Source organism: Orbicella franksi, chromosome 3, assembly GCF_964199315.1.
Source record: "Orbicella franksi chromosome 3, jaOrbFran1.1, whole genome shotgun sequence".
Taxonomy (NCBI): domain Eukaryota; kingdom Metazoa; phylum Cnidaria; class Anthozoa; order Scleractinia; family Merulinidae; genus Orbicella; species Orbicella franksi.
Window position 1 is genome coordinate 18208069 of NC_138147.1, and position 26932 is coordinate 18235000.

The 26932-nt window shown below is 37.9% G+C and overlaps 2 protein-coding genes and 1 pseudogene across 4 annotated transcripts in view; 2 read left to right on the forward strand and 1 right to left on the reverse strand.

The window, feature by feature from the left end:
• The first annotated feature begins 9110 nt into the window (after positions 1–9110).
• Positions 9111–20209, forward strand: LOC145482618 (olfactomedin-like protein 2B). 3 transcript variants are annotated; one of them, XM_081461222.1, is made up of 8 exons: positions 9168–9186; positions 9278–9318; positions 11187–11267; positions 12910–13032; positions 13426–13498; positions 17525–17792; positions 18211–18461; positions 19271–20209. In XM_081461222.1, exons 3-8 carry the CDS (start codon positions 11223–11225, stop codon positions 19534–19536), a joined length of 1026 nt encoding a protein of 341 aa, XP_081317348.1. In that variant the 5' UTR covers positions 9168–9186; positions 9278–9318; positions 11187–11222; the 3' UTR covers positions 19537–20209. The 3 variants fall into 3 exon arrangements, with proteins under 3 accessions (XP_081317349.1, XP_081317348.1, XP_081317350.1); XM_081461224.1 differs by having other exon boundaries at positions 9172–9186; positions 9278–9414; XM_081461223.1 differs by having other exon boundaries at positions 9111–9414.
• Positions 20210–23094: 2885 nt separating this feature from the next.
• LOC145482635 (olfactomedin-like protein 2A) overlaps positions 23095–26932 on the reverse strand; it is a 25599-nt gene continuing 21761 nt past the window's right edge. Inside the window, exon 5 of the mRNA XM_081461243.1 lies at positions 23095–23646. Within this exon, the coding sequence (XP_081317369.1) occupies positions 23628–23646 (19 nt within the window). The 3' untranslated portion in view covers positions 23095–23627. The remainder of the gene's footprint in view (positions 23647–26932) is intronic.
• Positions 25433–26932, forward strand: part of LOC145480436 (olfactomedin-like protein 2A) — a 5870-nt pseudogene continuing 4370 nt past the window's right edge.

The window sequence follows — 26932 nt, forward strand, 5'->3', positions numbered from 1 at the left end:
CCACGAGGGCGACGCCGAGGACAATGTCGACTAAAAAATGATTTTATGTTTTACTCCCGAGTCTCGCGGTTACAACTGTACCCTAAAGTCATCTACTTTGTTTATCAGTGTCAAAGCTATCACGAAACTGAATGTAGGACACATCGATAAATTCGAAATAAAAATTTCAAAAATTAGCCGTCGTGGTTCACGTTCTCCAGACAGCGCATAATTTGGTCATTTCACGTTGCTGTTTTGTAGAGGACGGCAATGAAATGTACCACGAATTGTAACGCACGTGCACAGCCATTGTTCTCCTCATTAAACATTTTGTTTAGCGACGTTGCCGTTGCCGTTGCCGTCGTGGTTTTCTTAGGGCTGGTTCACACTTTGACATAAGCATAAGCATAAGCATAAACAAAAGCATAAGAAAAATACGTGTACACCGGGGTTACACAAGCATAAGCATAAGGATGGCTATTGCACAGGCACAGTTCACCTCTCAGGAATCAAAGATGGCGGATAACGAAGTCGAAATTGGATTGTTGCTACTGATAAGCCGTAGAAATCGAAGAAGATTGCTTATGCAAAGACAAACACAAAGAAAACCGAGAAAGGTCTGGATAAGAGACATTTTTACGAGAAGAAAGACACAAGGCGATTATTATAACCTTGTACAAGAATTAAAACTGGGAGACAGAGAATTTTATTTCAGGTAAGCTTACTTGTACGGGGGAATATTACTACATCACTCCAAGCCAACCTCTTCTTGTTTTTGTCTTTAAAGTCTGCTGATTTTTTGTCGTACAAACAAGGATAATTGCGGACAGATTCTGCCAACTACTTGTTCACCTGTGTCGCCATGTTTTCAGCTGACAGATTCTGACAGAGCGGGCCTGGATTTTATTTTTGTGTATTCCGCTGACAAGAAAACTCTTTATGCTTACGCTTATGCTTATATATGCCCGGTTCACACTCAAGTATTCACAACATAAGCATAAGCATAAGCATAAGAAAATGGAAAAAGTTCCATTCCTTGTGCTTATGCTTATGCTTATGCTTATGTAACCCCGGTTCACACATATTTTTCTTATGCCTATGTTTATGCTTACGCTTATGCTTATGTCAAAGTGTGAACCAGCCCTAAGCTCTCTATTGCTTAAACTCCCTATTGTTTTTCAACCCTGGTTTAAATAAGTGAAAAGCAAAGGGAGGTTCATAGATGTTGTTTTTTGCTCGCTAATAGCTCATAATGGCGCGTGTCTTTGTTGACTAAACCGCCGGTCTAATATCATAATGCACAATTAATTGGCACACGCTAGCCAAACTTATTTTTTGATTTGCTGCACATCATCGCATCACTGAATTTTGGCTTTAGTAATAAAGGTAAAATCCTTGTTGCGTTATTAAAGAAAAAGAACGCCATATATAATTGAAGTTTGCGGCATACACGAGTCCTATTGCTTTTGATCCTTCGAAGTGCTTAATAACAGAAAAAAAGAGTTGTTGAAAAAAGCAGCTAATGCATTATATGTGTTGAGCATTCGCTTCACTTTGCAGAGAGACTACATGCAGCAGATTACACAACATTACCTGTGACGTGGCTGACAACAGTTTTCAGTATTTTCCAGCATTCATACTTTGACGGAACATCATTAAGGGCCATCTAAAGTTCCTGAAAGATTAAGTTGGCTCTGCACCTCCCTTACAGATTTTTTTTTTAACCTTGCAAAATGTCGCATCTTCCACAATGAAACATAGGCACGCTAGGCGTGCAGGAGTCATTGTCTTGCGAATGAAAAGCCTCTGGAGCTAACGACGTTTTAGGAAACTCTAACAATAACGGTTACTACTCTTCTCAGTGGACCGCGAAATCCAAAAATACTTTTTCCCGCTTTCAGAGTAATGCTTTGACGCCGCAAGTTTGTTTCAAACCAATCTAGTGGTGCAATAGACCAATTTCGATATATTAAAATTCAGCCTAAAAAAATAGACCTCAGCACGAGGCTCCGGGAAATAAACTCCACAAACTCTGCAGTTATTCCCCGGAGCCTCGTATTGAGGTCTATTGTTTTAGGGTGAATTTTAATATATCGAAATTGGTCTATTGGAATGCACCTGAGAGGAGAATTTTTCTAATTGCGTCGAGACGTTTTCTTCGTTTCTTCTTTCCACAAAGCACAATGCACAAAGAACTGTAAAGGTTTGACGACACGGTGCGGCAAAAGTTCATCACACGGTACATTTCACATGATGCATTTAAATGTACCACGTAATTGGTTTGAAACTAACTCGCGGCATCATAAACGTTATTCATAAGGTGGCTCAAAACAGTAATATTTCCGTGAGAAGCCTCGGCTCTAACGTGCACTTCAGCGCAAGGCATCACGTGATCACCCGAGGGGTCGCGATATAGCGCGCGAGATTTAAAGTTTGCAAAACTCACAATAAACATGGCGGCGCGAGGCATACTTCGTAAAACTTTGTTTCTGCTAAGTTTTCGTGAGCTGTTTGCGATATCGCTTATTTTTACCTTCAAAAACATCCATCCTTCAAGCAATTTCAAATTAAAAAAAACATTTTTTTTAAACCGCTGTGGTGGAACGTAAAAGAAAATTGTGATGTTGATGTTGCGATCGATCGCGCCGGCTATCAATCTCAAAAACAGCAGGACAAAAGCTACTCTTCAGGCTTTTACTAGACCAGCCTCACCTTCGGGTTTGTATGGTACTCTTCTTCTACCGCTTATGCTGCTAATGACAACAGCAAAAAAGAAAACACTATTCGCGGGTTTTCACGTTTATTCGCGTGGAATTGCGCGCTTTACTGGGCAGCGGCCTTCACACGTGCACAAAGTACGATCTTGCGAAGTGGAGGGGTGCTTACCATTTACAAAAACCATCCGGTTGGAAATTTCAGGCATAAACATTAAACAATTGAATGCCACGTTGCGGGAGAAGGAATCGCTATAAAGTACATCCGCATCAGCTAGAGAGACTTAAAAGAGCAGAAAAATAGGATCACCTCAAATCGCAGCCCATATTTTCTGAAGCTTCCCAAACGGAATGGCGCGAATAATTTGGTTTTCCAACTGGAATTTCCGGTTTTCCCATGTAAAGCCTGTGAATGGTAAGTACCGCAGATTTTAATTTACGCATAGAACGCTGGTGAAAAATTCCTTATCCACGAAGGTAATGTCTCTAAAACTGATCCGGTAACCTTACCTTCTCAATGCAAAAAATTATTCAACAGCAAAAGCGGAATGCCTGTGCGAAATTGTAAAAAAAAAAAAAAAAAAAAAAAAAACTGCGGAGTGGAATTTTTCCAAGTTGGAAATTTCCATTTTTTTTAATTATACAAAATCTACTCGACAGAATTTTTTCTAATTTTCCCTCTTTCTTCTTTTGTGTGTAATAAAAAGATTTTTATCAAAAAATTATGGGGTCACCGGCTTAGTTTTTAAGATAGATGTAATAGATGGTCAAAAGTGGGTCAAGTTTGTTGCTATGCAACAGGACAGTGCTACTTTAATTTATGACTTACACACAATGAAAGGAACAGTGGAGAGTTACCTTAATAAAATTGCACAGCTATTCAAGACAGAACAGTTCCAAACCTGAAAAATCGCACCTAGTTCTATAAGTCTCAAAAAAAACAAAAAAACAAACAAACAAAAAAAAAAAAAACAGAGAACTGCTTTGAGACACCTTAAAGCGGGAAGAAAATCGTGAGTATCGCGGTCTACTGGTATTTAGTTAATCCAGCAAGTTTGTTTGGTTACGACGCACACCAACAAACAAATTTAGAATTATGACGTACCAAAGTAATAAGATAAAACCTCTCGCCTGAATAAATGTGATATCGAGCCAAATATTATCAATTTTATATTAACAATACCAGCAGTAGCTTTGTTTACCAGAACTATACTGGAACTGTTCATAGCAAGATTGAGTCAGACATCGCGCGGGGAGATTGAGCATAAATCATATGGTAAACGGAGAACGGCAGATTGGCGTTGATGTTCGTTATTTTAAAGACTTAATTTAATTACAACAACATCGATATCTCGCAATACCGTGGTCGCATTCTGTTGCCAGCATTGATCATAGTCTCTTCAGTTTTGATGACGAAACCATTAATATTGATTTAAAAGCCATTTAAGCAAGAAGACATTACTGCAGGTAAACAGCGTTACGTTATTTGAGACTTAAAACTACAAGACAGCTCAGACAGCTGAAAAACTGATCAAATTAATTTCCAGCTTTCAGTGAGGGACACAAAGTCCACAACAATTTTTATTCAGTTTTAACGTTCTCATATCACAGCCCTTCTCCATGCCCAATGCAAGAGACTTTTTGGAGTAGAAATGTCAGTTTATGAAGGACGTTAAAAAGGAATCTTAAAGCGGAAGAACCACTTTGTCTCCTGTATATTTAATTTGCGGTTTAACTCCCGCCTCGGAGTCTATCGATGTAAACTGTTCACAGAAATGAAAACATACTTTGGAAGAGGAAAATGATAAGAACAGCGGTTGGAGATTTTCAATTTACGTCAATATTTATGAGTGATAAATTTGAATTTACGTCACAAAAACAAAAGACCAAGGACATGCTTTGTTCGCGCGGTTAAAGCTCACTCGCTTAGCCATTGTCCCAGATCGAATTGTTTCTACCACAAATCGTTCTGAGTTTGAAAATATATAGTGCCGGCACAGAGATTAGATGAACAGGCTTTGTTTTCAGCTGAAAAAGGAATTAACGCTTGTCTCAAACACATGCATTGTAAAAATGTCTCAAGTAGCCATAGGTTACACGACCGCAAGAGCGATTTAACTCTAGATCGTTTAATTGGTTCGCTTAGTCATTGGTCAATTTGCTTTATTCCACATCACATGCTGAAAACTTAAAGATGCATGCATTGGGGCTAAATTTTTTTGCTCCACTTTGTCATAAACGCAAATTTCAATTAAATGTAAGGAAACTTATAGCAGGATGGTGATGATTCGTTCCGAACTGATGGTTTCATTTTACATTTGTATTATTTCTGAGAAGGGAGCTTTCAAGGTCAAGTACGCACAAGTCAATACAATTTTCCTTTCAGGCTGAACGCCAATAGTGCAATTGGACGTCAGTCCTACAAACCAACTCAACTCGAAACAACTCCTTCTTTAAATTGATAAATAAGGGAAGGAGGGAGAGTATAGCAAAAAAACCTTTCTTTCTATGTAATTTCCAGTGTGAGAGGATTTAATTGGTGCACTCGTCTCTTGATCTTTTTAATAATAGTCCCAAGAAGGAACCAAATGTCAGTATTCTAATCAAAAGAGGCAGGACTAATAAGAGTACAGGAATGAATGGCCAGTCTTTGTGGTATTGTTCTGGGTGTTTTTATTCCTTGTTCCGCATTTGATGTCGAGATTCATTAATCTTTAAATGATGGCACTTTACGGGCGTCATGACCGTGAGTTAGGTTGTTTTTACTCCTCGTTTGAAAGCTGTTCTCACAAAATAACCTCTCAGTTTTAAATTGTATTTAGAACAGGTATCCAGTTCTTTCCTTTTATGATCCAATGAAATTAATTATTTGGTCGACACGTTATTTTAAGAAAGGCTTTAACCTAAATGTTGGACGTCGACATTCCGTGACCAACAGCAGAACGGACTTTGGTCTCTGATCAGCGGATAGGAATTCTAAAGTGGGTGGGCTGATTGGACATGTTCCTGTTTTTATATCGAAACTAATATCAATAATTATCTCCCTCAGGCCGGGTCATCTATTAAAGATCGGTAAGTTCACAGTATGTTGCACGCTTTTAGTAACGGGAAAAAATCCTTCCTGTAAACAACACACGTAGAGACAAACTGGGGTCTCTTATTAGGACACGAGTGCAAATCAATAACCACCCTGATTAAGTTAACAAAGATCGGAGGAACAGATTCCACGACCAAACGGCCACTTCAAACTGTTCTAACAGACGTTTTCATGGTAGACCCAAATTATTCCTTCAAAAAAGTTGCTGTAATCGGTGTAATAGCTATCATGCCGGTAGTAAACTGTGATCAATGATCTTTGCGAATGCAAGAGAATAGAAAATTATGTTTTAGTATAAGTCGTGTAACTGTATCTGTTAGTAGTGTAAGTCGTTTAGATATTGTAATTTAAATAGCGTAAATAATTAGAGCGATATAATGTAAACAGAGCTAGTGTTGTAAGTAAGCGTTGTTTTCCCTTGTGTTATTTCAAATTAAAAAAAAAAATAAAAAAATAAAGAATTGTGTTTTATGAGCCGAAGTACATTTTTCGATAAATGGGCTTTAAATTTTCTATTCATAAAGGTCCGGTTGTGTTTTCCTCCAACTTGTCTCGCAACATTGTTGCATTGCAAGTTGAAACCCACTGTTGCACATATTACCACGTTTGTGACCAACTTGTCTCGTAGCAAAATACAGTGTTGCACGTTTTCGGAATCCTGCGCGTATGATTGAGTAACTGGGTTTTTCAGTGTAGTAACTTACATTAATTTTACACGCCACAACGCAGATCGCAAAATTATGATTGTCTGTCACTAGCCAGGTGAAACATGGAACAGATTGACGTATTAATTTCGTCCAAACTTTTTACCCGTTTTAGCAGGCAAGGTAGTTACTAAAATCAAAAATAAACAAGCGACCACATTTAAAATAAAAGATAAGATATTTAATCTGAATAATTGTTATAGCTCTTAATAGCAAAAAGATAGTACACTTGTATGAAAGCTCAATTCTTAAATCGTTTACAAAAGTCTGAATATATCAATATTTGTTAAGATACATTATTTTTTTTTTATCGATTATTAGTATAAATCTACTAGCATTCTATCACGGATGCCGTTCTCTGATTTGCAGCGCCACTCACTATCTGTTCTGTGATAGATAATGAATGGCTTAGCAGCAACTGAGAGAAAATGAGGTGCTTGCGTAGCAGTGTCCTTGTTAACAAAATGATGGCCGCTTCTTGGCGTTTTCGAAGCGTCTGTGAAGAGCATTTAGATAAAGTTTTGAACGACTAGAAGACAATTAGAGTATTCGCTCTCGATTTCTATGCGTGATCGTCACCTATCACGCGATAGAATCTTGAGCTCATAAGCTAATTGCTTGAAATATAGCAAGGCTATTGTTTTACATATCATTTGAGAGATCTGGAATAATAAATTGCATACCTTTAAAACTTTTACGAAATCTTTTACGGTATCAGCAACATTCTTCTCAGCTAGAAACTGACCGACCTCGTTCCCAGGGGTTTCTCCTCTTCCCTCCCTGAGAGACCCTGGAAACAAGGTTGGAAAGTGACAAGAAGCTCAATATGCCATTTCAAACACTAATGGCAATCACGCTTGATGTCATCACAATATTGTTCAGTTTCACCGAGTATTACATACGTAATAATCGTGTCGCTCACATTTAGGACATAAACAAACTCGCGGATTTGGAGATCGGATGGCGGTCAAATAGTTTGGCTGGAAGGAGAACAGACTTTGCTACCAATGACAGGTGTTCTCAGTTTGGAATGCTAAAGTTTTCATTATTAACTCTAAATGGCATAACTGAAATATTTAGCACGATAAAAATAATGGGCTCTTTAACATAATTAAGGTATACATTCTTGTCATGAAGGCTATTGTCTCTTTGCACAGCATGACTTTTTCTAAATTATTTCCATTATTATGGCCTCCTTAACCTTGACTTTGCCAATACTTTTTCCTTCTTTCACCGGATGTTAATTCCATGATGAAGAGCTTGCTAAACATGAAGTAAGCTGTATCTCGAATGTAAATTTTGTGAACATGTGTGCAGGGGTAAACAGTTCCTTTCAGAAACACTGGTGAAAAAAAACGTTTCACTGGTTCAGAAGTGAACCAATGCAAATGCATTACTCAAGATCAGTCGGCTGAATAGCAGGACTGACGTACATTACTCCTTTGAGGTCATCATTTTTCCTGTTGCTTCCCAGACAGCAGTCATAGAATAACAATAAAATCAGAAATTGTAACTAAGCTTTTGTCTAGAATAGCGGATATCAATTCAAAGGTTGGTTAGTTTTTCCTGTTATATGGAAAACAATCGAAAAAAGCAGATTTGACACACTGACGTCGCAAACTGATGTTTTGTGAGCTCGGCTACTCCAAAATCGACAGTAAAAAAAAAATCGACAATACTTATTTTAATGAACCTAAACAGCTTAAGAACTTGTGTAACTAACAAAGTTATTTGCTCGTCAACAAGATTATTGGTAGATCGACCAGAATGACAAAGGTTTCCTTTCTGCTAATGAACTCTATGATGAATGCTTACTAACTGCATGTTTTTTGTAGCATGCATTTTAAACAGGAAACCGAATAGTTTGAAACTTAATCTTTAAGTTAACTGAAATTACTAGTTCTTTTACCGGTAGCTTTCCAGACTTATGCTACGATTATCAGTTGAGTAAGGCACGAGGCAAGTTTGGTTACGAAGTTTTGGCCTTGAAATTATAGTGTTGTCACGGGCAACTTACCTTGTTTCCGTTGGTAACAATATCAACAGCCGTTGGTCGCCTGACACGTCGCCTACAATTTCGCGTGCTTTGCAGCCAATAACGTAAAACTGAGGCCGAGAAGTTATCAATGGATACCGAGCCAGTTGCTCTTGACAACAACACGATTTTTACGTTAAAACTTGGTGACCAAACTTTCTTCCCGCCTTGCTCAACCCAAAATAAATAAATAGTGCCACTGCCAGCCAGTATATAGCTTTGACAGACCAAGATGAAAGTTGGTAGAAAGAAGACGAAACTACAAGAAAACAAAGTTTAATCTTTTAATACCGCTTTATCGACTTTCGGACGAGCTAGCCGCTATTAAATTCGAAGAGAAAAATTTGATTGTTGTACGAAATTTATTTCCTTCAATAGAACTATCACAAAGGCTGTTCCGTGTCAGTTAATTGTTGATTGATGGTTCATTGATGATTGATGAATTCGTTGATGATTGTTTGATGATTGTCTTATTCAGTAGGTCACATCGCATAACCATTCTTCGTTTTCTGAAATCCATTCAAATAGAAGAAGTGAAGCGGAGCAAATGTATTTCAAACATGTAATCCAATGACGATTTTATTCCTTGTTGTGATTATGTAAACGCTCACCCTTGATTTATGCAATCACTCACATCTCAGCGGCCGAAACTGAAAGGTAAGCGGCACCTTCTTGTTCACTTATTCGATTTTCAATTCTTTTTCGTTTGGAAAAAAGACCTGATTGGGCATATTTTGTATTTTTCAAGGCAACGTCTTCATTTGTAGTGGATTTGACAACTGGAAACAGGTATGTTTTTGTTTATACTTTAAACTGTCAGGAATGTAAACCTTTTGAACAACTGTTATATCGCACGATTACATGCATCTTTAAAGAGAAATTTGGGTTAGTAGGCAGCCCTTTGCAGGTTCCTCAGATTTTTCATACTTCGTAGATGTAAACGAAATGTGATTTTAACAGTGTGCTTTATGTTTTTTAATTTAAAGTTAAAAAAACAACAATTTTCCGTGTTTCAGTGTAATCAACAAGCAATCTGTTAAATAATCATTTTCCTAAGTTTGAGGTGAAAAGAAATTTCCATCACGGGGATACAGGTATTTGGTTTAAAAATTTCCAAAAATTGTTGGAAATCATGGGAAGCATACGGTATGAATTGGTGTAAGTATTGCCTGCTCAGTTTTAAAATTCCGGAAATTTTCATTCCGTGATAATAAATGCAATCTGTTCATCATTTTGAACAACAGGAACAATTCTAAGTTCAAATCAGAGGTAAATGGTCGATTAATCGACTCGAAGAACCTTATGTGTTTGAAATTTTCCAAGATGTGAGTCAAACTTGAACATTGCACTAAATTTATAAAGGTGTTATTTGCAGTCGTGCCGATAGACCAATATCTAAAGTTGATAAACAAACAAAAACAGATTATCGAAAGATCTATTATGCGTGCGCTGAATATAACAATAGTAAGGTTAAAAGCAACCCAGCTTCGAAAAGCGAAAAATCTCGCGAGTTTAACAATGAAATGAAGGCCATATGCTAAAAGAAACGGTCTGAAGGACAAAGCTCAGTTTGTCGCCGAAGTTTTAGGAAAGACAACTGACCGCAAACTTAGCAAGCGGAAAAAAATTAAGGTAAAATGAAAGTCCTTAGGCGTGCACTGATGATGGTCTAAAACTACATATTTTACCCCGAATGTTTTTCTGGCGTCAGTCTGGTCAATGTGGAGGGTCAGGTATAAGACTGCTTCTTCATTGACGGACTTCCTTCTAGTGTATCTGTTCAGCACAGTGCTTGATCTCTTCCTTGGGTAATAAGTTACTCTTTAGCATATCGCGAGTCTATGCCCAATTGTCTTAGCACGTTCAGTTAGTTAGTGACATGATTGTTACAATGTTAGTCGGGTCAATGTAGGTCAGGTACTGGACTGCTTATTCATTGCTGTTCATTTACTCTCTAACTTAATGGAAATACTTTATTAGGGCATGCCAGGGTTTGTAGTTACCAGATCTCCTTACTATAAGATCTGCGTCATCGTGTCTTCGTTGTAAGACTTATGGTTGGCTATATTCCATATTGTTGCCCGGTTGTGTCAGACAAGGGCTGTTTCCAGGCTGGTAATAATACCCAAGCTTTCGTAATTTTAAATTTTGCGACCTGCTATGCACGTCGCCCTGTAATTTTCGTTCAGTGACGTTGGTCAGTCAAGGGCTGTGGCGCCACTGTTCGGTGTGCCTTTTCTTTCCAGAGTTCCGCCAGCGTCTTGGTGGGGTTGCCACATTGTTGTGGCTTGTGGCGAAAGTTTTAACACCAACTTTCCAGAAGAGATTTTAATCTTTGTTTGTAACCTTAGTTTCAATTAAACTCGTCACATTTGCAACCATTTATCCCAAACGATTTGTTTCTATTGTTGTCCACCTATCTCCTCAGCAAACTAATGTGACGCCTTGCGGAGCTCTCGATGTCTTAATGCTTGCAAATGACTCAAGATAAAAAAAAAATTAAGCTTGAATGAAAGTCCTTCGGCGTACACTAATGATGGTTTAAAACTACATATTTTACCCCGAATGTTTTCCTGGCGTTTTCTCTGGTGTTTTTTTCAAGTTTCAATCAACCATTTAAAAGATAATTTTCGGTTGCTTTGTTTTTTAATTTACAGATTCATAAGAGGCATAAAAGTCATTGAATCAACGAGATGGCATTCCAATACCTTCCACTGCTCTGCTGCTGTTTTTTGCTGGTAAGATCATTGTATTTTTCTTATAATATTTTGAATAGTTTTTTTTTTTGCTTTAAGAACGTGTCTCAGTGTATATCGCTTGAATGTGTGGGCGACGTCTTAGAAGTATAACTTCGTATCGTGGTTTTGTCTGTTTTCCTTCCCGCCATGGAGTGAAACAGCCTACTCAAACTCAATACGGTTAAACTCGACAAATTGCAACAAAATGGTGATTTCTTTGTCTGTAGCAGAATTTGTTTTTGCTTTATATCACATCCGTAATTGCGGAGACAATTTATATTTTTCGCCTCTTAGCAGTTTTTCAAGTCTGTTAGATAATTGTAAGGTGGTATTTCGGTATGTTTTGATTCTAAAAAATTTCTAAAAATTCCGTTACACTTCCTCACTCAAGTTAGGAAGAGGAACAATTGATTTTGACAAATAAAAATGTACGAACCTTCAACTGGAGATTGAAGCAACTGAAAAGTTTGCTTTCAAACATGTTTCCTGATTTGTATTTACCATCAGTTCGCTCGACTGCACGCCTTTTCAAGTTATATAACTGTACAGTCAGTTTAGGACAAAAACCCACCTTTCCTCTAAAAATCAATTGTCTTCAGTCAGTTAGAAAGAGAAAAAAATTGCTCTTTTCATTCTGCTAACCCTTGGAAACTCGCAGTAAATTTCTATAATTTTAAATCTAAAAATTTTTTAATGAGAATCAGTTAGAGAGCAGCCTTCTCTTTCCTGTGTGCATAACTGAAACCATGAACTGGCCTCCTTCTGACATGACTTTAGATGTTAGATGTAAAGAAAAAATGGTTGGTATGCAGACTTTACCTACCTTACCATTATCGAGTGTTAAAAGTTTGAAAAACACTTAATTTTTGAGAAAAAAGGATAAACAAACCTTAATTTTATGATCCTCCATTTGGATATTTGACCCGAAAAAAAAAGTTATATAAACATCTTAGCCTTTCAACATATCAAGGAAAGGTTGCTTGGATGCACAAAAATGACACAGCTTTCTTCCTTTGAAAAGATATCTTCGGTTGCGCTTTTATTCCACGCTTCCTCGCTAATATAGCCCGTGTAGGAGACGGAAATATACCCCTGAAGATATTTGCGACTCAAGCTTCACCAATACTGCCTTTTATTATATGCTTCTGTCTAACAAAAACTGGGAACTACCAAATTCACGAATTTGATCGGCTGAAATCGATATTGCAAGATTTTCCCAGCTAGACCGGCATCTAGACCGGTAATGTTTTGCAGAGAAAAAGTTGCAAACTAATGCAAAATCATTGAATATATTCATCTAACAATATTTATTTATGGTAGTGCCAAAAAAGCCTGATGAGAGAAAAAAGTAACGAGTACGAGCAAACTTTAGCAGAATTAAATTCAGCTCATTGCCGTTCGCAAGCAAAATGTCAGTAATTACAAACCAGTTACATTAAATAAACGAATTAAATTGTTCTTGTTTGCACCATATAATAAATATCTTATTAACCGACATTAGTCGGTCTGTACGAGAGAATCCTGACCTCAGTCGTGTGTACAGACCTCACTGCGTTAAGTTCGGTCCGTACTCAGGACCTCGGTCAAGATTCTCCCATACAGACCTCCTGCTCGGTTAATAAGAGATAAATAATTATTTCAGGGTGGTGTGCTCGGCACTTCCTCGGTAAGTGTTAAGCGAACAAAGCGCGATGCTTCTTATAAGGCAGACCAGTCATCCAAGCTGACAATTCAGGACCTTACCGTTGAGTTGGCCAAGACACAGGTAAGTTCAAGTCCATGGTGATATCAACAAGTTGTATTTACTAAGTTACTGTAGGTGCTGCAGGTGTAAGTTTTTAAGAATAGAAAATCGGAGCGCATCTGGCCATCTGTAAAGTGCAGCAGTACATAGGACGCCGCTCTTTTATCAGTTTAGTCCACTTTTACGGTTTGGAGAGAGTTTAAAAGCTTGAGATGATATTATTGATCTTTTTTGTTTTGTTTCATGTCCGTGTTTCTAAGATAGCCGACAAAATAATGTAATTTATTTTGCCGTAACTGATACTTTTCCATGGTCCCGATTTTATGTAGTCTGAATTTCAGCCGGCTGAAATTCAGACTAGATTTTACACCCTGTAGCCCTTTTCTTGTCTTCTCAGTTTGATTTTTTTACTAGCTGCAAAAATTGATTGAAGAAGAACGCGCAGGCCTGGACAAGGCAAAGAAGACTGCTCGTATCCTTCAGAGAGGTTTGTTAATTTGGAATATTTCCTGTATGGTGTAATAGGGAGTTCAAAAAACCAGGACGCGACGCCAAGGACAACGTCGCTTAAAAAATGATTTTACATTTCACGCACTAATCTCACTATACTCTTAAATCATTTTTCTTTAATTCTTAGTGTCGAAACTGTCACGAAACGGAATCTGGGACAGGGCGAAACATTTGAAATAAACTTTAAAAATTAGCCGTCGTGGTTCACATTCTCTAGACAACGTAGAATTTGTAATTTACGTTGTTGTTGTGCAGAGGACGGTAAAGAAATGTACCAAGAATTATAACGCACGTGCACAGTCATTGTTTTGCTTATAAGGACGGTACCTACTTTTTGTTCGTGCGCACACGTTCTGCGCATCACACAAGGCATAGTTGAATCAAGGTGGCTCCCTAGAGCATCTGCGAACACCCTGCCTATAGAGCGCGAGTTAGAAATGGAAACTTAGTTAATTTCTCTTAAAGTTTTCCCTGTAGAGATTTACCAGTATGGGTACTGTTAAAATAAGGCTTATGGTTTGGTTGTCAATTTTTGGATTAAGGTCGTTACCATGGCAACATCTCATTTAATAACAGGCAGATGTATTTCTCATTTTGACCTAAACTCCTTAATATTTATACTTTCCTTCAGTGAAAATTTTTCATACTTTGCCATGTCATGAAAATGATATTGCCTGACATTTTGAATTAGTAAAAAGTCTAGGTTGTGCAGATGGTTTTTCCAATATTCTGTAATTTGTCATTATTCTAAAGATATTAGATTAGCTATGACAGATTTTAACAAAAATAGGGTATTTCATAGGAATTGCGTGTGGTTAAAAGTAAGCCAAATTGATAAAACAAATTCACCGAAGGGAACGCGAAAATATTAGCCTTTATTTGGTCACGCTGACGTCACAAAAATTAGAAAAACACGCGTGCTGTCACACGTGGTTATTCATTCAGGCGCGCGCTTAGGTGATACCATGTATCGCGTGCGAGAAAGCAAGAGTAGATTAGAGTTCTTTTACCGTTTATTTATAGAGCTTTTTTGTCATATTGTTTTGGCCCTAGGCTTAGACACATATTTGAACGGAGTTTGAAACTATTGCTACCTATACTGAAGTGATTTAACGCCTTTCAAGTGCTGAAGTGATTTCGTTTCTTCTTAGGATTACTTGCGTCATTTTTTGCACGCGCGATTAATACTGACGTCTGACAGGCAAAGATAGCGCGCGCTAGTGAGTCTCAGAAAAACTGTAGTAAGTCACCTTAGGTGATTCCTCACATTTGCATTGTGCATCCTTAAGGTCCGGTAATACGGGCAACATTTTTCTTCAATTTGCCTCGCAACATTGTTACATTGCAAGTTGAAACACTCTGTTGCGCGTATTACCACGTTTGTGACCAACTTCTCTCGTAGCAAAATACAGTGTTGCAAGTCTGCTAATTCTACATGCTTCATTGGTCAATCGTGTGTAAATAAAGATGGGGCCTTTCATATAATTTAGCGTTTCGACGAACTTCCACTTCCACTTCTGGCCGTCATTTTCTTCTTAATTTTCAGTGCCAACGAAGTTCTCTCAGTATGAAGCTCAGTGTCGTTTCGGAACAAAATAAAGTTTTGTTGTTGTAAAAGATAGCTAAGCGAAAAGTTGTATTTCTGCAACAGTTCTTCCAAGCATTTTGCCTGTTTTGCCGCTTGTTTTGAACGGACAAACGAGATGCCCCAAAGACTATGATATCCTTCGAGGTCTTTGCAAAGCGCAAATTTATTACTTTCCGAGAGTTACTGGTCTACTTCGAACTCAAGCTCGTCTTTACCGTCCGCCATGTTATTTTTTTGGCCTCGTTGCCGCGCTTTGCGACAGCCAATTACTCAAATTTGTTGCGAGACAAGTTGTAGCTTCAAAACAAAGCTAAAATTTGTTGCAGAAAGTAGAACTCGAGCCTACTTTGCGCGACATGCTGCCTCAACTTGCAACACTGTAGTTTGCTGCGAGACAAGTTGGTCACAGAAGTGGTAACACGTGCAACAGAGTGTTTCAACTTGCAATGCAACAATGTTGCGAGAAAAGTTGAAGAAAACTGTTGCCCGTATTACCGGACCTTTACTGCGCATAATTTCTGGCGTCATTCGCGCGCACTCGTGCACGCACATTGAAAACATGGCGGATTTGCCTTGATATTGAGCTCTGTCAGTTGAAAAATGGCTATAGCTCACTAACGAGCTCGGGCACCCCGAATTTTTTCCAGTCTTTTCAATCAACTAATCATTAGCTTTGCGTGAGAAAAGACTGATCTGATTTCTATTGCTGAAAATTGAATAAATAAGGAAAATAGCAGCTGCACTGTAGTCTTTCTATTTTGCAGTTTGATAGCCGTGGCAAGCAATTTGGTTCCAATATTTTAACAAGGATTCAGCTGTCTGTCAAAATAAAACTTAAAAAGTTTATCTGTGTCCGACACAAGTATTGACTGTAGTCTTAGGCTTGTTTTCATGAGCCTGGGCTCACAAAGAGTTTACATAACTTGGAATGCGTTCTTGTAATAAACATTAAATAATGCTAAAATGGGACACTTTTAATGCCTCACTGCTCCTTAACGAGCATGGGCACCCCCCCCCCCTATTTATTTTATAATTAAAGTTCTCATATGATAAATATTCATTGGACAACGTTTGAACAAAAATCTATTGACAGTTTTTTTTTCAGGGGAATTACCTTAATACTGACTTTGGCAGGCAATGGTAGAGCGCGCTATTGAGCCTCAGAAAAATTTTAGTAAGCTACCTTAAGCGCCACGCGCGCGCTGGGGTTGACATTGATGCAATCAACTACGCTACCAAGTACTCACTAAAATGAAAGCAAGTTTAATGAAACTGCACTTAAACCAGGAACACCAGAATAACAGCATATTGCTACCCACTAACTGTTAACGTCTTCCAGCGGAAAAACTAGCTCTTATCTGTCGAAAATTATACTGAAATCCAACTGTAAACATGTACCTGCAGATGGCGTAGTGCGCACGCAAAACAAATGCGAGATATGCAAATTTTTTACTAACTGGGGAGGTGACAGGAAAAAATATATCGTGCACTGTAAAATTTTTCAAAAAAGATGAATAAGTTTAAAAAAAGCGTGGTTACACCTACATGTTATGTCATGTAATGGAAGTAGCAAGCCTATTCAACACTTGATCGGGTAATTATCATTTTGCTTCCTTATCTAAAACTTGGCGGCATTCTAAAAATACCTTGGACGTCCAACACCTTTACCTTTTTTCGTTCATTTCGAATGAATGAAAACAAACCTGGAAATATTTATCGAAGTAAAATATAATTTACCGTTAATTTTAACATCCAAACCCGCGTGCAATGGTCAGGGAAGAAGAGGTTAGGGTTAGAAGACAAAAAAGGAATGAAAAACAAAAATCTGCCAGTAACAATTAACCCTCTATTCCCTCTATTTTTACTTTTTCTCGTGTTGAGAGCCTTCACTAAGGCTTTTAACGAAAATAAAGATCAAAATAAACTTTAATTACATCAATTACAGACACGGTTTCATACAGCCCCAGTGTAGATGTTATGTACGGCTCAATTTTAATGATTTACCCAAAGTAAGTGAGGGCGCTTAATTCTCTTTGAATACATATTTATCTGTTACAATATTTTAGTAAAAACAGCACATAGTTCAACTCAAGATCTGTAAGAATAGGGACTCCGATATGGCGATAGTCGTACCGTTCCAGCAATATTTAAAGTGAACTTCATAATTCATTCTTTTAATCAGTCCATTCAATGTAAATGTCGTTGAATGTCACTTTCGCTATGGGGGCGCTTATTCGAAATGACGCGGGTTGGAATAAGGACGCTTATATTGATAATATTAAAAAAACGGTATTCAAGGAGAGTTGTTATTGCAAAGCGAGCGCCGCTTAGCAGCTTAATCATCAATGACTAGGTCTTGTCTTATCGAACCATACTAACCATGTGAAATTTGGCGTTGTTCTCGATTTCTTGTAGACAGTTGTACTAATATCAAGTCTGTTGGTGAACCTGTCACTCACAATGCACGCCAGCAACAACAAGGAGCCTGGATGAAAGATCCTCTAGGAATCATGGGTTACGAGACCATATTCGTGATGGAATCCTATTATGGAAGAGACGTTGTTGAAGAATTTGAAAATATGGACAAGTTTAAAGCGGGAGTGACTCGTAAGACGTACAAACTGCCTTACAAATGGGACGGAACTGGAGCAGTGGTATATGGACCATATCTCTATTATAACAGGTAATGTCAGTTTAGGTGTCCTTCACATAACATTTCATGAAGACAGGTTTCATACCTCGTTTTCTGATCCTTCTTATCTAAACCATACTACTTCTCTTCGTTTGTAGTACTCTTTCAGCTATCAATATTTCGAGGTATGAAAGCTGTTGGCTGCTAACAAGAGTACCTTGTTGTTTTCTTGCTGCTAACCAAAACTACCAAAATAGACTAAAATAGCTCGATTTTATTCTCATAGGAAAGTTCGATTTTGTTGTTTCTTTGTTTCTTTGTTTCTTTCTCTCTTTCTCTCCCTCTTTCTCTCTTTTTTCTAGGGATTTTTCCTTCCTTCCTTCCTTCCTTCTTTCTTTCTTTCTTTGTTTCTTTCTTTCTTTCTTTCAATTAGTCATGCTTTCTTTCTTGTCCTGTTTTGTCCTAACAGAGAAAATTCAAACCACATCGACAAGTACAGTCTGCTGACAGAGAGCGTCGAGGCCACAATCAGCGTGAGCGGTTACACAGCTAGGAGGAATGGCTATCAATGGCAAACCTCCTACACTGGAATGGACCTGGCAATTGACGAGCAGGGATTGTGGGTATTATGGGGTAGTACTGGAAACAGCGGGAAACTGTACGCATCCACAATTGATGTTTACAAAAACGTCATCACTCAAACTTGGACACTGCACACAGGTAAGCACATACTACATTCACCTCTCCTAACTCCCAAACAACGCCGTTCCGGGAAGTTTAATAATTTTCCTTGATTTTTTTGGAACAAATGAATGCACAGAAAAATACGTGTAGTTCTCTTCGGTTTCCTGAGCTGATATTCACGAAAACGTACCGCTGCATATAAAAATACATTACTATATATTTTCGATCCGGTTCCTCCTCTAACGTGGTAAGAGCTGAGTTTTTCATTTTTTTGTGTGTGTGATGAAGGAAGTAGTAATTAATAATAATGTAACAATTTATTCAAGATAAACCCCGTCAGTGTAATAAACACTGGTATCAAAGGAGGTCCTGTTATTAGGGTAATGATCTATTTACAAAACCACCGAAGTCTCCAGGCATGAATCATCGTTAGAAGGTCCATGTAAAGTTATTGCGGCAGGCAACCCTGAGCGTTTAAACTGTCTCAATTTCTCACTAGCTCCGGGCGCACGCTCAATAACTCTCAATATATAAAGTTGCAAAACACACAAACGCACACAAAAGCATTAGCGCGAGCTCCTTAGACAAATTAAAGGGTAAAAAATTCCCAACGAGACAACGACTGTAGTAATCGCGACGTCATCTGTAGTTTTACACGCAAAGTTATGGTATATTTTACACGTAGCAGTCAGTGGTAAACATCCTTATTTAAAAAAAAAGTGTCCCACAAAAAAGTGCATACAGTTTATGGTATAAAGAGGGGTTCATTGCTCCATCTAACAAAGAGAATGATTGCGTCCGACTGAGCTGGCAAGGGTACATACTTTTTTTTTGCTTTTGTACAGAACCAATGAGGACGATGGGCAATGCTTTTGTGACCTGTGGAGTGATTTACTGTATCGACGCCTATAACAGCAAGTCCACTACCATCAACTTTGCTTACGACACCAAGACATCAACAAAGTGGGTTCCCAACATACAGTTCACAAACCAGTATGGCTACAACTCCATGGTGGATTACAACCCCAGAGAAAAAGTGCTGTACGCTTGGGACAACAGGCGTCAAGTTACTTACTCTCTTACTTTTGAGGAACAAGTTCCAAGTAAATAGAGGAAGTGGCGAACATCGAGAAGGGGAACATTGCTGATTGCTTTGCTGTTTTGTAGAAGACGCATAAAAAAGGCAGTTATATTCAGTCACAATTTGAATTTTTATCAGGCGGTCCTGATTTAGTCATAAACATTAATACAACATTAAGCATCTTTTGACGAAATTATATTCCAATTTACTTCAAGTAGGTTTTTAGAAGTTGCAACACCAAATTACACGAAGAACATGCAGAGCTTTTGAATCTGTTTGATCTTAAATCTCTCCTCTGCATTAACGAAACGCTCTTGCAAACGTCTGTTCTTTTGAAGAAGGCCTGTAAAGTAATGATTACAAAACGTAAAAGCTAAAATGACCACATGTATCGTCAAATAAAAAGATGAATTATGAGTAAGGGCATGAAGGCTTAAAACTTGCTCGTCTTGATGGCAAGGAAATAGAATGCTTATAATGCTTTAGAGCTGAATGCGGAAATAAAATTTGAGAAAGAAATCTATAATATACTGTTGTCACTTAAGCTGTGAACGAGTTAAGTTTAGCAATAACCGTAATTTATTATTACTGTTTGAAACTGTTGGCAAATTCTGGGAAACATTTGGTTCTAACAACGCGAAAGGTCATATTAATTAAATATTAATTGATGAGATTCGTCATTCAAGTATTTCGAATTGCCGCCTTAGTCACTAGATGTACCTTATCTTGGTTCACCCAGTTACATTGGGTAACGTGGTTTACTTGGTTAAACTGATTCAATATATAGGTCTAATTTTTTCACCTTTTCAATTTGTTCACCTGATTCAACTGGCCCTCTTGGTTCACCTTTTTAACCTTATGTACCTGGCCTACTTAGTTCATCTGTCTAACTTGGTTCACCTGGCTCGGTAATTTCACATGGTTCACCTGAGTCACCTGGCTTTTTTGGCTTACGTAGTTAAGGTGGTTCAACCGGTAAGCCTGGAACACTTTTGGTCGGATCTGGTTCATTTGCTAGTTCACTTGATTCAGTTTCAGCTGGTCCATGGGGCTCAATTTTTTTCACTAGTTTCGCCATCAGAGACAACGAAAACTGCGTCGCGTTGAACGCATCCAAAAAGTTGAAAATACCAAGTTTTTGCATATTAAGGGTGAATTGAGAGGCCCAATGTTTTTGCGGACCTTGGGGTTGGTAGCCCTTTTAAGAAGATTCCAGTATGCACTCGAGGACTTGACTTCATTAAAAATGGTGGAAAAATAAGATGATTTAGCTTTCCTTAAATCAGGACTACTCCTGGACTGGCATAAAAGTTACTTAAAGGAAAGACAGCAATTTACAGCTGTTAATGGAGCAACTTCAGAAATGATGCCGATCTCTTTCGGAATTCCTCAAGGATCCGTTTTGGGGCCAACACTTTTCACTCTTTTCACGAACGATCTTCCGTCCTCTGTGTCTTCCGGATCCGTCTATATGTTTGCCGACGACACAACGGTTTACTGCGTGAGTGACAAGGCAGAAAAAAGTATTGCCCAGTTAAATTCTGCCCTCCGTGAATTAAACGAGTGATGCCTCATTAACAGATTAACACCCCACCCAAGTAAAAGTGAGGTCATGCTAATCTCTAGAAGAAATCTCCCGGCTAATATTCCCCCGATCTTCATTGGAAACTCTACAATTGAATGGGTATCGAAATCACGATTACTGGGAATGACCGTTGATGAGAAACTGACCTGGACTCCGCATATGCTGGAACTCAAAAAATCATTTGCTAAAAAACTAGGATTACTTAAGAACTCGAGATTTCTCCCTAGGAACGTTCGTCAGGATCTCTATTTTAAGGTCGTTTTGCCCTCAGTGACCTATGGTCTTGTACTATGGGGATCTTGCTGCAACTCCGACTTAGTTCAGTCCCTGGAAAGACTTCACTGCAGGGTTGCGAGGCTTATTTTTAACTTGCCGAAAGACATGGCTTCTGTTGATGTCCTACAACGGGCCCAATGGCCCACTCTGTCTATTTATTATAAATCAGCCATTTTATCTGTTTTCATAAAGCTTTTCACGATAGGTTACCTGTCACATTAATCGATCTGATTTCTAAGAAACGGGCCACAAATTATTCAACCCGGACCTGCGCTTCTTTAATTGTTCCCCGCTTCAACACGCGTTACATGAAAGACTCTGTTGCGTTCAGAGGCTCAGTCCTGTGGAATGCAGTGACCAACAACTGTAGTGCCCTGACAAAAAATGTTCCATATCGTGACCTCAGGCTAAAGCTTAAATCTCTAGTTATTTTTAATGAATTCAGCTTTAAGATAACGTCTGCATCCACTTGTAATTTTAGAAAAGATGACTTTGTATATACTTAAAAACTTATGCTAACAATCTCTTATTGTATATATCGCTGACTTAAGTTCAAACGTTTTTTCTGTAAATACCCCTAGTTTTTAGTTTTTAGTTACTTAGCGATTAGTTAATTGCAAACGACCCCACAAGCTCAAGTAGCTTTAATACTCATCGTTTTAAAATAAAGGTTATCTATCTAATGGAGCCGACGCCAGTGGTGGTTAATTTACCTCAGGAAACAGTTTGGAGGTCTAGATTGGGAGATCTATACGTACAGCGTAATTCAGAATTATACGAGTCAGGCATAACTGGTAAAGAATGGAATAAACAGTCGCGATTTACCTCATTTAAGGTCATTCCCCAGTATTGCATTGCGCATCCTTACTGCGCATAATTTATGGCGTCATTAGCGAGTGCTCGTGCACGCGCATATTGAAAACATGGCAGATTTGCCTTGATATCGAGCTCTGTCAGTTGAAAAATGGTTCTAGCCCACCAACGAACACGGGCACCCCAATTTTTTTTCCAGTCATTGTGATCAACTAATCGTAAGCTTTGCGTGAGAAAAGACTGATCTAATTTCTACTGCTGAAAATTGAATGAATAAGAAAAATAGCGGATACACTGTGGTCTTTTCTATTTTGCAGTCGGTAACCACGTCAAGAAATTTGGAAATCTTTAATCAAGGATTTAGCTTTCTGTCTGAATCAAACTTAAAATGTTTATTTGTGTCCGACACAATGTCTTGACTGTAGTTTAATGCGTGTTCTTATGAGTCTGGGCTCACAAAGATTTTACAATTACTGGGAATATGTTCTTATAATAAGCATTAAATAATGCCAAAATGGGGCATTTTCAATGCCTCACTGCTCCTTAATGAGCATGGGCACCCCCTGCCCCTTTTATTTCAAAATTGTAGTTATCATATGACAAATATTCAGTGGACAAAGTTTGAACAAAAATCTATTCCAACTTTTATTTCAGAGGAATTACCTTAACATCCTTCGATATTCAAGAAAAAAGAAGAGAAATTGATTGAATCCGGATAGAATATGGCTATATCCATGTTTACTTTCCTTGATTGTGTCGAATCCCGCTAAAAGCGTATTTTTTTGGTCTTAACCCAAAGCACAAGACCTTAGGTCTATCAGAACCACCTTAATTTTTCAAACGTTTAAGGTGGCTCTGAACCCTATGTACAGTTTTTTTTAAAACTTTGCCAAAAGTTGCGTCCTATCATTCTTATTTAATTTTGATAATGTAAAAAAAATCACCGTACCGTTTAGGAATTATAAGCCCCTAAAGCTGTAATTAAGGGTGTTTTTAGCACGTCATGGTAACCTAGTCTGTCGCGAAAATGATAACAACGTGTTCACAATGATTGGGTATTTTTGTGATACCATGATTGTAGCATCAAGTGATAAAGAGTGGTGAAAATGACAAATCAAATTCTAACTGCTGGAAACTGTTTTGAGCCACCTTAAACACCAAATTTCTATATTGCGCCCTTAAATCTCATCTGGAGCAATCTTACAATCATGAACTCATTACTTTAAAGTTCAAGATAAAATTTCTTCCTTTCGCTAAAATGGATAAACCAGAGCCTGCATTTCCTCCAGGCATACCCTCTAAATCATGAAATTTAAAATAGATAACCTAGCTGCCGGCCATGAAACACAGGTAGAAAGAAAACGTACCCTCCAGTGTCTTCCAGGGTCTGTTTTGCACCTTTTCTCCCTAGAAAGAATTTAGAAAGAATAGTAATGGAAAACACTCTCTATTCTCCTTGGTACCTCCTGAAAAAAAATTCAAAAGAATTACAACAAAAGATGCTTCATTCTTTATTTCAAAAGTTAAGGTTTGAAATTGACTTCATAAGCTTACAGTCAGTTGTTTATTTGTATGGATCGCCCGGTAAACCAGGCCAAGATATTTCAATACAAAGAATGACTTACATAGGCGAAAAGGCCGAAATAAAAAAGAAAAAAAATGGTCTATGGTAAAGGCATAAAGATGGTTAGAATTTTGGCTAACAGTAGCAAGTAGCATACCGTTCTATAAGTTTACTCCTGGCTTTCATCGCTGCTCTCAATTACCCTTACACGTTTTCATTTCTTACTATTACTTTCAAATTTGCTTTCACATTTACCAGGAGAAGTACTCTGCTGCGAATTTACATTTATGTTCTATACATTGAAGAGTTCACCCAAGCATACCAATTTTGAGCATAAGTATACACAATTTATATTTTACTTGAGTTGTGCAGAACTGAATTATAGCCGTCAAGTTAAGGGATTACGCCCGATTTTGGTACAACTCGGAAAAAAGTTGCACCGATATCTATTTTCACCGGCATGGTTTAAACGCGTGTAAAACCAAGGGAAGTTCAGAGATGTTATTTTTCTCTCACTTATAGCTTATAATGGCGCGTGCCTTGTTGATTAAAGCCTGGTTTTTATTAGCGACGCAAGCACAAGCGCGAGCACAAGCGCAAACACAATAATTCCTATTTCACCGTAAAACGACCTTGACGCAGGCATAAGCACAAGCGCATGCACAGGGTTTAAAATTTTTCCTTTTTCTTGTGCTTGTGTTTGCGTTTGCGCTTCCTATAAGTGAAAACGAAATACCACTCAGGAATAACCTAAGTACAAGGATATTTAGCACACGTGGTTATATTTGGGCAATGAAAATACTGGATCCAGATTATCTCGCGCCCAAACAGTTTGGAAGGTTCGGATGATTTTGCTTAAGCTTGTGTTTGCGTCGAATTTCGTTTTCACTTGAATAGTGAAAACCAGGCTTTGATTAAACCAGCGGTCCAATATCATAGTGAATAATTAATTGGCACACGCCAGCCAGACTAATTGTTTGATTTGTTACACATCACTGCATCACTCAAGTTTAGATTCAGTAATTAAGTGAAAAATCTTTAACCGTACTTTGTTGTGTTATATCAAAAAGCAGCCCAGATAAATTGTAGTTTGCAGCATACACGAGTCCTATAGTGCTTTCGATTCTTTGAAGTGTTTAATAACAGAAAAAAAAAGCATTGGTTTCTTTTTTTTTATTAACACACAACAAAACACTGCTGAAAACTACTTACAATTTAAACTTCTTCGTATAAAAATAATGCTAATACAATACTCAATGGTACACTGCTTACAATTTCTTTTTTTTTTTTTTTTTTTTTTCATCTTTTTAAAGTACAGACCAAGAAATAATTTATAAAAATTAACGCACAAGCGTTGGTGCATTTAAAAAAAAAAAAGCATTGATGCATTTAAATGTACCACGTGATTAGTTTGAAACTAAGTGTCGTCATCAAAAAGGTTATTCTTATAGCAGGAAAACACTTGTGAGCGTCGTGGTCTACTGGTATTAGGTCAATCCACCAAGTTTGTTTGGTTAAACGCACACCAACAAACAAATTAAGAATATTTAACGTGCCGTAAAGTAATAATATAAAACTTTTCACCTTAATCAACGTGATATCGAGCCAAATTCTATAAATTTTATGTTAACAATTCCACCAGTAGCTTTAATGCTTACTATAACTACAACAGAATTGTTCACAGCAAGATGGAGGCAGCCATCGACCGGGAAGGGAGATTAAGTATAAATCATATGGCAAACGGAAAACGGCAGATTGGCATTCGGTATTGGCATGGTTCGGTATTTTTTAAAGAATTAATTTCATTGCAACCACATCTCGCAATACCGTGGTCACATTCTGTTGTCAGCATTGATCGTAGTCTCCTCAGTTTTGATGACGAAACCATTAATATTGATTTTAAAAGCCATTTAAACAAGAAGAAAGTAATGGAGGTAAACAACACTACTTTATTTGAGAGTTAAAACAACCAGAAAGACTGATCAAATTAATTTCCAGCTTCCAGTGATACACCAAAGTCTACAACAATGTTTATTCAGGTTTTTGGAAGGTTCCCATATGCATGTCACAGCCCTTCTCGACGCCCAAGATACTTTTTGGAGTAAAAAAGTCGGTTTATGAAAGATGTTCAGAAAAAGGAATCTTAAAGCGGAAGAACCACTTTGTCTCCTGTTTAATTAATATTGCGGTTTAACTCCACGCCACGGATCGGCGTTGCTCGCGCTGTCAAAGTTCACTCGCTTAGCCACCAGTGTAGCTGGCGGCATAGCTCTTGAATTGTGCGATTTTTGATACAAGCACCAAATTTTGTAGGATAATGTGTATTCCCAATCTGATCAATTCCTGATATAGTGCCAGACTCAATTTTCTAATTCCAGCTGGTTAGCGATAATCAGAGTTTTCACTCATTACACTCCCCCGCGGAGTTCTTGATGATGTTCTTTTTCGAGAATTAATTCATGTTTTTACCTTACGCTTTTACGTTATTAATGCACGTACGATTAGAATTCTTATTTCTTTCCTCCCTTTTTTTCTTCAAGTAGAGGTAATTTTCCCGCTAAAAATATTAAATGAATGAAGGTCCTAATTTGTATAAATCTGCATTTTCTCTTGCTGCCCTTTCTCTACATTTCTGTAACACTTTCTCTTGGTTCGGATGGTAGGAGGGGCATCTCATTCTAATTTGTTTCCATGCAATTGGATGCAAATACGCACAGCAAACATCATTGTTAGATAGATAAAACGGCGTGCTTCAACATATAAAGGAAGAAATGGCTTGATTTGAAAGTAATTGTTTCACTTAGCATAAATCTTGTCGAATTCGACAGAACCAAACAGAGCCAAACTTGATCACATATTTAAAAGGAAACTGTCTCGGCCAAAGAAGCTGCAATGCAAACGTACAGGAAGTATTTTCCAGACAACAGAAATGGCGCATTATGTTCCGCATAATGTAATAGTTCTCCATGGTCCCGATTTTATACCTTGTACCCCTTTTCTTATCTTCTCAGTTTGATATTTTTCTAGCTGCAAAGATTGATTGAAGAAGAACGCGCAGGCCTGGACAAGGCAAAGAAGACTGCTTATACCCTACAGAGAGGTTCGTTAATTCGGGATATTCTATCCCTGTATGTTGTCTTCTTATTTGTGTTATTCGACTCACGGTAAAAAGACAAGTTCTGGCATTT

Excerpts from the sequence above, each read along its gene's own strand:
- LOC145482618 (XM_081461223.1), top strand. The coding sequence starts at position 11,223 with ATGGCATTCCAATACCTTCCACTGCTCTGCTGCTGTTTTTTGCTG. Across the intron at positions 11,268-12,909 it reads TCTGCTGCTGTTTTTTGCTG|GGTGGTGTGCTCGGCACTTC; the intron begins GTAAGATCATTG and ends TAATTATTTCAG. Across the intron at positions 17,793-18,210 it reads CCATATCTCTATTATAACAG|AGAAAATTCAAACCACATCG; the intron begins GTAATGTCAGTT and ends TTGTCCTAACAG.